This window comes from Pinus tabuliformis, chromosome 3_2 (genome assembly GCF_031772625.1).
Source record: "Pinus tabuliformis cultivar Carrire ecotype Pingquan chromosome 3_2, CPIR1, whole genome shotgun sequence".
Lineage (NCBI taxonomy): Eukaryota > Viridiplantae > Streptophyta > Pinopsida > Pinales > Pinaceae > Pinus > Pinus tabuliformis.
Window position 1 is genome coordinate 104923516 of NC_142302.1, and position 15317 is coordinate 104938832.

General features: G+C 35.9%; 1 protein-coding gene across 1 annotated transcript; it reads left to right on the forward strand.

Annotated features, from left to right (window-relative positions):
* Positions 1-4683: 4683 nt before the first annotated feature.
* Positions 4684-9898, forward strand: LOC149180054 (putative pentatricopeptide repeat-containing protein At3g13770, mitochondrial). Its single transcript, XM_089415877.1, has 6 exons — positions 4684-6156; positions 6432-7605; positions 7979-8234; positions 9012-9114; positions 9301-9359; positions 9500-9898. The coding sequence occupies exons 1-2, from the start codon at positions 5136-5138 to the stop codon at positions 7553-7555; spliced, it is 2145 nt and encodes a 714-aa protein (XP_089272003.1). The 5' UTR covers positions 4684-5135; the 3' UTR covers positions 7556-7605; positions 7979-8234; positions 9012-9114; positions 9301-9359; positions 9500-9898.
* Positions 9899-15317: the final 5419 nt, after the last annotated feature.

Genomic DNA, 15317 nt, shown 5'->3' on the forward strand with positions numbered 1-15317 from the left:
TTCCCGAGCAACTGAAGCCGTTAGTGGCATCGTCTGTTGGATAGGTGTAGGCCAGTAAGCCTTGGCACTTGAAAATATTCGAATATTTCTTCGTAGAAATAAGTAATCATCGAGTTGTATCCACTATTTATTGTTATATATATTGTAGTGTTTTTATCATTAAATCTATTGATAAATTTTGGTTATTACTATATATTGGGCTCTAAATATTATAATATCTTACATTTATGATAGAATTTTTTATTATCATAAATGTAGTAAATATATATAGCATTTACTCTCATTTAGGTAACATTTTAGCGTTTATTCGGAAGGGAAATAATAGAATAGTCAGAAGATCTCTTTCATTGGGATGGATCGCTGGTTGTACAATATTTTCCTTATTTGTTTTTCTATCGAAAGGAAAAATGTGGAAAGATCATCCCGTTTTCATTTGAACTAAATGACTTCACTTAATGACAAAGCCCCATCACATAGTGCGCATCCCTCACTTTTCCAATTTCTTGGCCAAAGATATACTACTTTTTATTGCCCCTTAGACCCTTCTACTATTAAGTAAAGTAAGAGAGAGTTACTACTTCTTCATTGAGTGTGCGCCATTGCTTTATTAGTTTATAGTTTCTCTTTATGTAACTTGCTTAGATACTATTTGTAAACTCCTAGTTAAATAATTGAGGATAGCTATTTGTTCCAACTCAAATCTTTGTTTATATTTTTTTCATTGATCTCATTTATTTCAATATGACACACATTATCTAAGAAATTTATTATATATGTGTTACATCCTTGGGTTGAGAAATTTGCTATTTGTTCCAACTCAAATCTTTGTTTATGTTTTTTTCATTGATCTCCTTTATTTCAATATGACACACATTATCTAAAAAATATATTGTATATGTGTTACATCCTTGGGTTGAGAAATTTATTTTATATTTATTACACTCTTGGGTTACAAGGCTTCTTTCACAACCTTGTTATCCTTTTTAGATTTGAAGAGTTTAAATGATCATTATTTAAGCTAGATTATTTTAAAGACTTGAACATGATTAGGAGCGGTGGCCTCTGTTTGGCGAGATGAACTTCCCAAATCTTCCATTCCTTCGGTGTGCCTTCGCACCTTTAGGGGAATTCCCATGTTCAAATCTCATGATCTCATGATTATTCTCTTGTTGTTTGGGCATATAATCTACACACAACTCATTTCCTCTGTTCTACAATAGAACTTGTATATATCCTGAACATATTCAACCACCGCTAACTGGTTATCATGACCCCCATCAATGTTTGGCAAGGGGTCCTCCGCTACCTCAGTCATTTCATCATCAAATCTAAACCCATGTAACGCTACTGCACTTCCAGATGTAAGTGACGTTGTTAGTGATTTAGGCCTTGTTGTTAGTAATTGAGGTTTCTCTTTGTTAACTACAACTCCAACGTTGTGATTACAAGTTGGTTTTATTATGTGTGGTTATTCAATAATAACACAATCATCTGATTTTTTGGTCACTACAATTGTCGGAGGAATGTCCTTGCTCTTGCTAGTCCTCCTTTCTTTGTTTCCCTACACAACATCTGCCTTTGGAATCACAACCGTTGCCTGAGTTTGGTTATTAGCAACAAAGATCCCCTTCTTTGCAACTGCCTGTGCAAGTAACTGAGCACCAAAAGTCCTTGTAATAGGGCAAGAGACCTCAACAAGAGGTTTCCCATTGACTTCTTCATTGGTGACATTGCATTTACCACCGACATCTGCCACAATGTTACCAATATCTCCCAGATCCCTCCTATTGTTTGCAGCTTGAGAAACCCTCTAGGGAGGGACCACTTCTTTTGGTTGGGCTGCCTTAGAAGCCATCTTCTTGTTCTATACAAGTCCTTGGGTTGCTTGTTAGGGAACATTTAAGCAAATTAAATTTGCTAACTGGTCACAAGAAACAAGTTATAAAGCCTCGTATAACAAGGTTGAATCTCACAGTTCCCCAAAGCCCCATGGGTGGTAGATCTTGCAACCAAAAAAAATGAAAACACAATGAACACAAAAACAAAAACTAAGTATCTTGTGCTCTCAACTTCTTCGATTTCAATGTTGCTTATTGGATCTATTTGATTCATTGTTTTTCATCAATCATATAGTGTTTCTTTGAAACTGTTCTGTCCTACTTTGTTCGTAGTCCTGAGGTAGGAAGGCTTATATCAAGGTTAAAAACACAAAGTTGTTATTGCAAAGTTGCTCAAACCACTTCAATCGATTAATTCATGACAATTTATATCAAATGCATGCTTTTTTTATTTGTTTATAACTACCGATTTTAGCTTTTAAGCTAACTCTCTATTTAAACATATCATATTTTTTATATGTTGTGAGAGAATCTAAATTGCATTTATTGCTTGCCAAAAAGCTTGACAATTCCTACCAATTCCTGCAGGTAGATCAGGCCATCCAACTACACCCTTGACATGGGCATCTAGGATAAATATTGCCAAGGGAACTGCACGCGGTTTGGCCTATATGCATGAGTGCAATCCTCGTAAATATGTACATGGAGACATTAAGCCCACAAATATTCTGTTGGATAACATATGCAGCCATATATCTCAGTTTTTCGCTTGGGTCGTCTAATTATTATTGTAGGCAACGGAGTTGCACCTCGACAAAATGGAGAACTTCTTAGTGGAGGCCTTCCATCGGGAAAAAACTCAGTTGTTGCTCATGGAAGCACGTTCCCAGGAGGAGTTATAAGATCGATTATAGAATGGCCAACTAATGATGGAAGTTCACATTCATTTGTGTGTAATTACTAAGTTGCAGAAGCCTTTGTTGTTGGCCACAAAGTCAACACACAAATGGGATGTTTATTCATTTGGAATAATCTTTTTGGAAATGGTTACAGGTCAATCTCCAACATTCCAACGTGCATCCTTTGACGTGGACTTAGTTACTTGGGTTAGAAAAGCATTTAAAGAGGAATACCTACTATCATAAATTGTGGATGCACCACTCTTGCAAGAAGTGCATACCAAGAAAAAAGTACTTGTTGTATTCCATATTGCTTTTGCATGTGTAGAAGCAGATTTTGTTTTGCGGCCCAAGATGAAGAATATATCTGATTCTCTTTGACACAATTAGAACTGCATCACAAAATTGAAAAGACTACCAAGCTATACAACTTGTTCATCTGTTTATTCTATTTTATGGTTGCTCCCAACTTTTGACTCATTATTATGTTGAAAGTCATATCCAAGTGCAGAATCCATGACATGCTACACATCCTCTCCGTCTTCTTTATTCCTGTATCTATAGGAAGCAACCTTTTGTTTCCTGCCAGACCGTTTAATGTGCAATTTAACCCCCATTTTTATTAGAGTAGCCTTCTAAGAACATTTATTTATTATAATGCAGTTTCCAATTATGGTAGAGAAACAATGCCAAATTTTCACTTCAATGCATATGTTTCATAATTACATATTTTTCTTACTATAGCTAAAATGATGACACTACAACTCCCAAATTTATTTTGTATCGAAAATTTGAGATTTCTTCCATGGACACTAACGACACTAATTGGTAACGATTAGAAAACTTGTAAGCTTGTGGATTTTGTACTGCGGTGGAAGGAATACTCAAGCAAAGTAACAGGGACAGCTTGATGTTCTTGATTGTATATTCATTTTCTTAACAAATGAATAGTAACTTTATGCCTCTGTGTTGGCATTTTCTATTGGAAATTGCAAACTAAATTTAACGGAACATTTTAAAACAAAGTTGATGTAATATTAATATTTTGCTTAAGAATTATGATGAAAAAAATGAAAAAATTATTTAAAAAAGAGAATTAAGAGTCACTCTCCTCATCATGGTGAATAGGAATATTTTGTTAAGGTTTTATTACAAAAGTGAAAGAAATTTAGAGATCTAAATTGTTCTAATAATAAGCATATTATGTGGTCAACATTATTAATTGTTTTTTTGTTGAGATTTTTTGTAGTAATTGTTACAGGTGCATTAATAACAATTGTGGGTTGCGGTCATACCTATATAACTTAATACAAAATTGAGGGAATTTAGATCTCTCAACTTTTCACCTAGTCTCAAGCAAAAAGTGGTTGCTAAAAGAGTATTACTTTATGAGCTTCTTATTTTATGTTAATTTATGAAATGACTTGAGTATTGTTTGATAAATTGTCTTTATACAATGAAAAAACATACCTTAATATCAATGGAACTTCACATAAAGTAGCCAAATTTGGGAAGAGATGCTTGTGAGTCTGTTATATTCAAATGAGCAATGCTTTTTGAAGTTTTTTTTCCCAATTTTTTTTTTCTTTCTCATTATTGGTAAGGAGCTCTCTGATTTTTTAATTTGATCCAATATGTGATGAAGTTCATGAATCCATTTTTTATGCTTCTTGAATGCAAAGGGTTTCTTTTCCTTTATTTTCTATCTTCTTATTTGTCATTTGTTGATTCTTATCCCACTTTGGTACTTTCTCTACTTCTTAAATGTCATATAATAAAGGGTAAGATGAGGAAGAAGCAAGAAGGAGAAGAATACCATCATTATATCCCAGGCCATTATTATAAGACAATTACGTTAGTGTAACTTTCATTTTAAATTTAACTTCATATTATATTCTTTAGAAGATATATAAAAACACAAATTTTTTATTTTATTTATTGCTTTCCCATTCCGCTCCTCCCATTGGGAATTTTATTTTTTTTTTGTCAATTTTTTTGGGAAGATAGTTGTGTGAAACCAAAGATTACAGAAGCCAAGCTTCACTAAAGCAGATGGCAGAGGCAGTCAACCCATCATGTCTACCAGGAAAGCCATAAACAACAAAGCAAGTGCCAAAAATGGAAACTACAGAAATGACTCAGGAGTACTAAAGATTGTTTATTCAGAATTAAACTGCTTGCTTTATCCTGCAAAACCAAAAAAGCTTTTTTAATCCAGAAAATGCATATAGCAAATTAAGTTATCACTGTTCAACGCAACATTCACTGTTTAATCATGACTTTCTATGTGAAAGGAAAAAGGTTCACTCAGTCCTGTCAATGGAGTGAAAGGTTGTAGAAACATGGCTATTTACTGGTTTTGTAAACTCATCCTGAGTAAGTCGATTGTGCGTTTATTATGATGCTGCCAGGGGTAAAGATTCATGGCTTCAACTGGCAGCACCATAATAAGAATATGGTTTATTTGTTGCGGATCACACTCGGCAACGCTATAGCCACACAAGCAGAGTGGGAGGTAGAAGGCGATACCAGAGCGTGCGGTGGCAATAATCGGCATGTGAGAAGTCTGTGGGAACAAGGGCGAGTGAAGGAAGCGTTGAATTTATTGAGCGGCAGCCGTGTAAATGCCCACACTTATGAATATCTCATACAGAGCTGCGTTAACAGCAAAGCTCTGGCAGAGGGAACACATATCCACCTCAACATGCTCCAAAATGGGTTTAAGCCTAATGCCTATCTTGAAACCAAGCTTGTGATTATGTACGTTAAAGGAGGGAATCTGGTGGCTGCACGCCAAGTGTTTGATAAAATGCCCAAAAGGAATCTGGTTGCATGGACTTCGCTGATAGCAGGATATGCTCAGTTTGGGCAGGACCAGGAGGCCTTAAACGTTTTTAGCGAAATGCAACGAGCAGGGATGGAGCCGAACGAGTATACGTTATCCAGCGTGCTGAAGGCTTGTGCTGGCATAGAAGCTTTACAGCAGGGGGAACAGCTTCACGCACGCACGATCAAAGCTGATCTTGAGTCAGACGTTGTTTTGGGAAATGCCCTGATTGATATGTATGCCAAATGTGGGAGAATGGAGGATGCTTGCCAAGTATTCGGCAAAATGTCTCGTCGCGATGTGGTTTCTTTTACTGGGATGATTGCAGGATATGCAAAACATGGTAGCATAGCAAATGCACGCGAAGTATTTGACAGAATTTCTCAAAGAGATGTTTTCTCATGGACTGCTATGATATCTGGCTATGCCAAATGTGGGAGTATAAAGGAAGCACGCCAAATGTTTGACAAAATGCCTCAAAGAAACGTGGTTTCCTGGAATGCAATGATTGCTGCTTATGCCCAACTTGGTCACGGTAAGGATGCTCTTATTCTTTTTAATCAGATGCATCAATCAAACATTAGACCAAATAGTTCAACTTTTTCCAGCATTCTAGGGGTATTTGCTAACATGGGAGCCCTGGATCGAGGCAAGAACATCCATGCTCAAATAATGAAAAGTGGGTTTCATATGGATGTTGCTCTGGAAAATGCACTTATTGATATGTATGCCAAAGGTGGTAGTATTAATGACGCATGTCAAGTGTTTGCAGAAATGTCTCAGCCAAATGTGGTCTCATGGACTGTGATTATTGCAGGCTATGCTCACCACAGATATGGTGAGGAGGCCTTGTCACTTTTCTGCCAGATCAGCTCACATTTGCTAGCATTCTTAGCTCATGTGCTGGATTAGCAGCTCTCGAACAGGGCAAGCAGGTCCATTCTCATATAATCAAAACTGGATTCGAGTCATATGTTATTTTGGAAACGGCTCTTGTTGACATGTATGCCAAATGTGGTAGAATAGAGACTGCTCGCCAAGTATTTGATGAAATGTCTCAGAAAGATGTCGTTTCATGGAATGTAATGATTGCAGGATATGGCAAGCATGGGAATGCCCAAGATGGCTTGGAACTCTTTGAACAAATGCAAGAAGCAGGTGTTATGCCGACCAGCATCACTTTTGTCAGCATCCTCTCTTTATGTAGCCATGCAGGCCTGGTGGATGAAGGCTGGCACTACTTTAATTGCATGACTCATGACCATGCCATCAAACCAATAGCTGAACATTATGCTTGCATGGTTGACCTTCTGGGCCGAGCTGGACAACTGGAAGAGGCAGCACTGTTTATAGAAAAAATGCCAGTAGAACCTGGTGCTGATGTGTGGGGAGCCCTGCTTGCTGCCTGCCGAGTCCATGGTAATATTGAACTAGGAGAGAAAGTGGCAGAATGCATCTTTGAGCAAAAACCAAACAACTCAGGGACATATGTAGTGTTGTCAAACATCTATGCTGCAGCTGGAAGGTGGCACGATGCAGCAAAGGTCAGAAAATTGATGACAGATAGAGGAGTGATTAAGGAACCAGGATGCAGCTGGATTGAATTCAAGAAAAAGGTTCATGTATTTTTTGTAGGCGACAGGTCCCATCCTCAAACAGAGGAGATATATGCTGCATTACACATATTAGCTGGGCAGATGAAATTGGCAGGCTATGTGCCAGACACAAATCTTGCTCTGCATGATGTAGATGAGGAGCAGAAGGAGCACATTCTCTGCTACCACAGTGAGAAGCTGGCCATTGCTTTTGCACTTATTAACACAGCCCCAGGCACCGTTATACAAATAGTGAAGAATCTTCGTGTGTGTACTGACTGCCACACGGCCACCAAATTCATCTCGAAGATTACAGAGCGAGAAATTGTTGTAAGGGATGCCAACCGTTTCCATCATTTCAAGGATGGCTTTTGTTCTTGTGGGGATTATTGGTGACTATGATAGCTTTCAACCAGATCATGTGCAAACTCTAAACATAAGATTTGGTAATATTCCTCTTTGCTGGATGAGATATTAGTTATTGTGTTTTGGTTTTATCTAGTTTTTAACAATGTTTTAGATGGGTAAATGAGCATGTATTGTTTGAGCATCATAGCTACATATGATAGTTAAAACAATGGTAGGGGCAAACTAAATGGGAAAAATCGTAACAAACCTCCAAGGTGATTTAATGTTAGGCTCTCTAATTGTCAACATTACTCTCTGTCATATAGAATTGATGTTTATTGTGAGGTATTGAAGTGTGAACCTATATCTAACGTGGCAAATAAACTATTATAATCTTGTTGCATTTTGTTAATATTGCCAATTATAAAATAGTAAAAATAAACATGAATTTAATACCTTCCATTTGTGCAGGTCTGAAGGCTGTGAAGGGAAGGCCATTGTGATTCTTGTTTCACTTGTCAAGCAAAGTATTTCATTTGTCACCATCTTTGTAATCTACAACCAACCTTTACAATTTTTTTTGGATCAAAATGTCTACAAATGTGACAATTGAGAACAGTACCTATGATAAGGCAGTCAAGCCCATGGTATGACAATTGAGAACAGTACCAATGATAAGGCAGTCGGGCCCATGGCAATGCTCAGTGTGTTTGATAACATGGTCAAGGTATGTGGATCTTTCATAGGATCGCTGCTTTTAATAGGAAATGAGTTGCTGCTATACTTGGTTTCAAGAGTCACTATGATAGATTAACATGGCTTGAAGTACATCTATTTGTGGTGAGGTGTCTTGTAGTTTAGCTTATCAGTCTCAATATTCTAAAAATGAATTATGCAACCTCCATGAATAATTCCTAATTGAGCCATTGTTAGAGCTTATCAAAGTGATGCATGATAAAGTAAGGCATTGCACTGGACGCAGGCATGACATACTCCCAGTTTTGTAAAAAATAATTTACTCGTATGATATTAGTCAAGTGTTGAGTGCGTGGAGGCAAGGTCAAATTTATTGCCTAGAAACTTAAATTTCATTACAGCTTTAAGATCTTATTTTTCCGTAAAATAAAATGTTCATCTCCTTTGTTGATTTTTAAATAATATTATTTCAGATTTTGCATTACTTTTCTGATATATATGCAGCTATATTTTTTGATATCTTTTTAGATTGTTGGTATTTTTTCCATTCCTAAGGGTTCAGTCTATTGATACTTTTAATGCCCTTTGTGACTTTACTCTAAGAGAACACTTTCATTTCTTCTATATCTTTCTCGAAAGTAATGATGCTTTTGTAGCTTTCTGCATAGCAAGGGATTCATGTTCTGGTTGCATTAAAATAACTCTTTAGTTACCTCTACATTCCTTTGGAAAAGAGAGTCTAACTTTTTTATGAGTTTCCCCAGAGCGAGTGCTTATCATTGACTTTTTCTGTGTTGAGTTTCTACAGATATCAATGCTGAGAGACTCTCTTCTCGTTTTGACAGATACATCCAGCAACTTGCAATTCCTAGCAACAGTTTTGTGATACATATTACAGGGGACAACTCATGGTTGGTCACATCTTCCGTTGTGAGGTTGTTGTTTGAAGTTTAAACTTTAAAGTGGTATATCTTAGAAAGGGCGTTGCTATTATCCTCTTCAAATAAATGAGATATTATAAATGTCTAGTATTCAATGATATTTTCGTTTGATTATAAAAAGTTTGATGATGAATTGTGAACTGTTTGAAATTTCAGTTGACATCATTGAATTCTAGACCAAAAGATCCTGCTAGTGGGAATCGATGGTGGTTATGGTAAGAAATTTAGGTTTGCTTGAATTCTTGATCTAGCATCCTATCCTGGTAATTGTTTTGTATTTAACATACATTTGTTGCACATAGTTTTTTCCAACGAAAACCTCATAGAATCCTCTGTTCTTCCCTGGAATATTCAGATGGAGGGTGGCTCAACTACCAGCCACAATAGCAGCTGGTAACCTCGAGGGACTTGACTGGATTTGAATCTGTGACCAATGATCTCCTCATCAGGAACATGCCTTGTCTGGATGGTTGAACAGATTGAGCTAAATCTTGGGGCTACATTTGTTGCACACATATATATGTCTAGGTGAGAAGATCCTGCTAGGACTTACGTATGGTGGTTATGGTGTGAAATTTAGGTGTTATTGAGCTCTTAAGGTAGCATCTATATTGGTAGATGTGGTGAAACAAGGTACGTGAGCATCACCTTTGAAGTTTGAAACCACAGTTTGTACATGATACTGGTATTCTTGTATTGAGTAAGAAATAAATTTGTTGCACATATATATGCAATAATAGTGCCAAGATTGTAGGCTCTGTGTTCATTTCAGCCATTCTTTGCGTTATTCTGGGACATAATTTTATGTCCATATCTGTCCTATGTGTTGAAATGCCCTATTTGTTCATCTGAAGTTGTATCTGCAAAAAGCATGCCATGGCTGGCACAAAAGAATAGTAGAGATTAGAACTGGCAAATTGAAATGGGCAATTTTATCTCTTAGGAATAATTGGCAGAGTAACAATTCAAAATGTTACAATCTAGTTGTGGTTATATTAGAGATGCAGTCAGAAATCTTAAGGAGAACATAGTCTGCTATGCCTCAAGTCAGAAGAGTTTAGACCTGTTAAAGACATGTGGTTATGTTAGAGATGCAGTCAGAAATCTTAAGGAGAACATAGTCTGCTATGCCTCAAGTCATAAGAGTTTAGACCTGTTAAAGACATGATTGACTTGCCATACAAGGAACTTCTATTGGATTTGGCATGATGAAAATGGAGCATACAATCATCTGAATCTGTTCTGAGTGAACCTGACTACTCAAGGTTTTTGTGTATCAAGATATTTTCTCTTTCAAAAGGGAGTAAATATTGTAGATAAATCCAAGATGAAATGGTAAATGCCAATGTGAATAAGTGGTTTCCTTGAAAGTATTTTCCAGATTTATCACATTAATTTCCGTCCTTGAACATTTTTACTCAGTTTATTAATTATTCTATGTGGTTCATTCATTGTAAGGTCTGCAAGAACAATAATTTGATATTCCTTGTTAGCTGAAACAGAATATTCAGAGCAAAATAGATGGAATATAGCTGCGGAAAGTAAATAAACAGAGCTAGAAAGACTGAAATGCAGCTGCGGAAAACAAATAAATAGAACCATAATTGGAAAATAATAGCGGTAAGCAAACCTTTATTGACATTCAGAACTGGATGCAATGTTCACTTGCCTCATTGAGGGGCAACCTCCAGTGTAAGCAGAGCCCAAAATACAATAATATTCATTTGACAACCAACTACATACCTTCTCCTACAATATGCAGTTTCTAATTGACCAAAACCTTGTTGGAAATACACAGTGATACTGAAAGAAGTTAGGGGTGGGGGTTAGGACGGGCTGGCTGAATCAGTATCACATAAATTTAATTTCTTTTCACTTTGCTAATCTTAAAAAGAAGGCACATTACATAATCAACCATTAATACAATGCATGAACACAAAGATTAAAGTGGAAACCCAGACTGGGAGAAAACCACTCGAATGCTTTTCTAATTGTCTTCAATTTATTATAATGTTAGAAGGCAACTACCTGTGAGGACAGCAATCCTCTGTAAGCACCCACTTACAATATATCAGGCTCCAACCTTTCAAGAAGATGACGACACCAATCCTCTGTAAGCACCAATTTACAGCTGTTAAGGAACCAACCTGTTGAAAAGATGACAACATAGATCCTCTGCAACTCAACTCAGCTTAGTACTTTGACGATCACTGTCAATGTTTAGGGTTATTGTTTGTTCAAAAGAAGATCTGCCCACTTGGCATCTTGTACCCAACACTACAGAGTTTTCCTTGCTGTTCCAGCCCTTAGCTAGCCATTACAAACTTCACAAATCTGCTGCCATTTCACTTTAAGATACCCTACAGGACTGCGGCCTAGATAAACTAGGGTTTGACCTTCTCCAAAAGCAACAAGGGTGAACATAAAATCAGTCACAGACTAACACCACAAGAATTACCTCTCCAATCCACACTTAGCAACTTGGCAATCTTCCTTAGGCAATTCACTGCTCCTTAGTTCAGTCTTGTCTCCCTCAGCTCAGCCCTGTCTCCCTTAGTTCTGTAATATCCCTAGGGAATTTTTGCCCATAGGGTTATAAAGAGCATAAAAGTATATTGCAACAATATACAATATTCTTTTACAACTTAACACATTTGACATTTAATGGGCAACAATAAACAGGTAAATGAATCTTTTACCAATATCAAAAGTATACATCAGTTTACAAACTCCATAGATTTACTTCCTTGAATAAGTAAGAACAGAAGTAGTCCTTCTTACAGGGATCACAATACTAACTAGTAACACAATTTACAACTTACAATTTATTGTTCTGTTGGTCTATGCAATTCCTTTTTCTTGCTGCCGTTTACCCTAACAACCATTTCATTATCTGCTGCCTCAAGTATTCTACGTGCTGTCGCACAAAGTGTCTAGGCACCGCGACAACGCTCAAAGTAAGGGTTGTCACTCTAATCCTTACTCACTCTGCTTAGACTCTCTACTAAACAAGTCAAGAGGGGTAGTTCTTAAGGTAAATGGATAAAGGTAGCCTGTGGAACACGGGCTCTAGGAGATTTTAAAGATGAACAACTTGATGAATTTAAAGCGAGTCTCGGTCAATTAAGATAGATAAATCAAAATAAGACACAATCACAAGATATAAATGACTACATACCAGCGCCTTTAAAATTTCAATTAACCATAGACTAAATAAAACAAGTAGAGAAAACTTATAAATGTGGCAAAGCGACGATCATAAACAGTGAATTGTAAAATGCACAAAACTTTAGCATACAGGATAATCAGCAAAATAATCTTTCTCCAACAGTTGATATGATTTTTAAACATTTATTGCACATTGACAATAGAGAAATTACAAAAATGCATTTAATCATCAAATAACACCAAGGAACTTTAAATTAGTATTTTAATTATTCTTTAGACAATTAGTTGAATGAAGAAATCAAAATATTTTAATGTAATAGAATTAAAATGAATCAAAGCGTTAAAAATTAAAATTTTAATGGGCCACGGGCCACATTATTTTTATGATTTTTAATTTTATAAAAATAAAAAATCAAAATATGAAAAAAATCAAATGTCACAAAGATTTTTAAATGTTTTAGATTTTTTTTAAATGAAATAGGAAAAAAAATCAAATGAAACAGAAAGTTAAAACAAAATCAAATCAAATAAAAAATAAAAGTCAAAACAAAAAATTGAAAAAAAAAAAAAATGAATCTAACTAACGTTTCGAAAGAAATGAAATCGGGTTATATATATAAACTAACATAAACTCTAACTGTCAAAACTAAAAAAAATACAAACAAATGGAACCCAACAAAAAAAAAATTGAAAGTGTTTTACATATGCAGGTTTGCAGTGGCAGAAAGGGAGACTTTTGTGTGTTTGTTGTGCAAGTCGAATGATAAAGGGAACCGTGGGTATGGAGGGGAAGAATGGCAACAGGAGGAGGGACGCAGGAGGGAAAGAAAACAAACCAAAGATGCCACGAATTTGAGGAATAACGCAACAAAAACTTCGTTTGAGGGAACTGAGAGCATGGGGGGGCGTAAGGCGATGTAGGGAGGATGGATTAATAGGCAGCAATGGAAAAGCTGAGATAAGAAAGGATCTGTGGGTTGAATGGAGGGCAGCACGCAAGATAGAGAAGGCTATGGTCGCAGATGGAGGAGAAGAATGATACCAGGAAGACGAACAACGCAAAGAGTATGGAGTGGCTTGGATGGAGGGGCCAATGTAGTTGCAACAGTGAGGGCTTGCAGATTTGCAAGCAGGGAAATGGAAATCGCAAGGAAGAAGAGAAGTTGCGGAGAGGGTTGGAACAACTGCGTGAAGGAAAAGATTGTGATAGAGAGGGCCACTAGATAAGAGGGAGCAGCGGATGGCAAGAGGGGGCTTGGGAGAACGCAATAGAGAAAAACGGAGGGCTGCAGCAATGACGGTTAAGGAGAACACAAGTTAATGGAGAATGCAGGCAATAGAAAAAAAGGTTGTGGGCCTTCCTTAAACAAATTTCGAAATTTTTCTGCAGCAAAGAAATTAAAAAAAAAAAAGGCAACAGATAGGTAGCCAAAGAACCGAAGAAAAATTCCCAGATTAAACTATTATGCTTCTGCTTAAGATTTATCAGTGAAACCCTTGTAAAAATATCTCAAAAAACAAAAAACCCTAGGACTGCAAAAATAATGCCCTTGCAAAATTGATTTTGAGGCCAAATATTACCCTTCAGGGCCTAGATCTGGCTTCAAATCAAACTTTACCTTCAGATCTACAATCTGTTCCTGAAAACAAAAACACCCAAAACCCAGATATACAAAAAATAAATAAAATCCTAGAAACTCAAGTAAAAAAACCAAAAATAATTTACAGATCTATGTACAAGAATGGTAGATCTATCAGATCTGAGGAGTATAAGTCCAACTCAGCTCCTAGATCTGATAATTTAAGACTCTCAACGACCAGATCTATCAATTATACAACACCATATATATATATATATATATATATATATATATAAAAGAGGTGCTTAGCTTGAAACCCTTCATGCACCACCAATAAAAATCTTATGATAAGCCCGGGATTAAATTTAGTTGGGCTCTTCAAAAAACACGGATCGGGAGTTGGTTGGTCCAACTAAAAACTTCTTCGAACGCCTGATGATCTAAAAATCAAGATTTTCCTGCAAAACTCAATCCAACCATCAAAATAGAGCGAGAAAATGATAATAAAATTTAGATAAATAGATATCCCTTCTATTACATTCAAAATTTAAATTATCACTTAAACCCCAGCCACTGAGCAAGATACATGTACTCAAATCACTTTTCAGAAGCTATCATCAATGGTTAAAAAAAAAATACACATGAAAACAATACATTTTACAGTATTTCCATGAAGAGTAACACCGACGAAAATTAACCCTAAAATCTTTCTTTATTATTCAGAAAAAGATTACACAAGAGCTTTTCACTTAACACACGACTCAAAGGTCAGATAAATTGACTGGTGAATGCCTTCCTAAATAAAGATAAATCTTCCAATGGCTAGTTTGAGTTATCTTCGTCAAAGCAATCTTGACCGTTGATGAAGATTAAAAACAAAATTAATCCTATCCGTCGAAATATTTAAATATTTGGGGAAATATGAATTTTTCAATTAAATGCATTTTAATTAATTCAAAAATTAAATTTTCGAATTAATTTCCCCAAAATTTTGATTTTGAGTTAACCCGAGGGATCAAAGGCTTAAAATTTATCAAAAAAATTAATTTACCTTAGTCCTTGGGCTTCTTAAAATTTAATTTTTAAGGATGAACGAATTTTTCCTTTGGAGAATTTAAATTTACTCAGGACCTAAAATTAATTAAATTTTTGGCTTAGGATTTTAATTAATTTTTGACAAGAAAATTTAATTAATTAATCTATGAAGGGATAAATTATTTTTCCAACTTTCAAGACACTTTACATCATAATTTTCATATTTCTTACATCTCGAGGGGGAAAATCCAAAAAGACTTTCACAGACTACCCATTTAGCGATACAAATATAATCCAACAAACTAAGCAATTTGTAATAAAATAACCTAACCAAATAGTTAGGATTATTCTCAAATCATTTTTATATAGACTCGATCTAGAACACTAGCA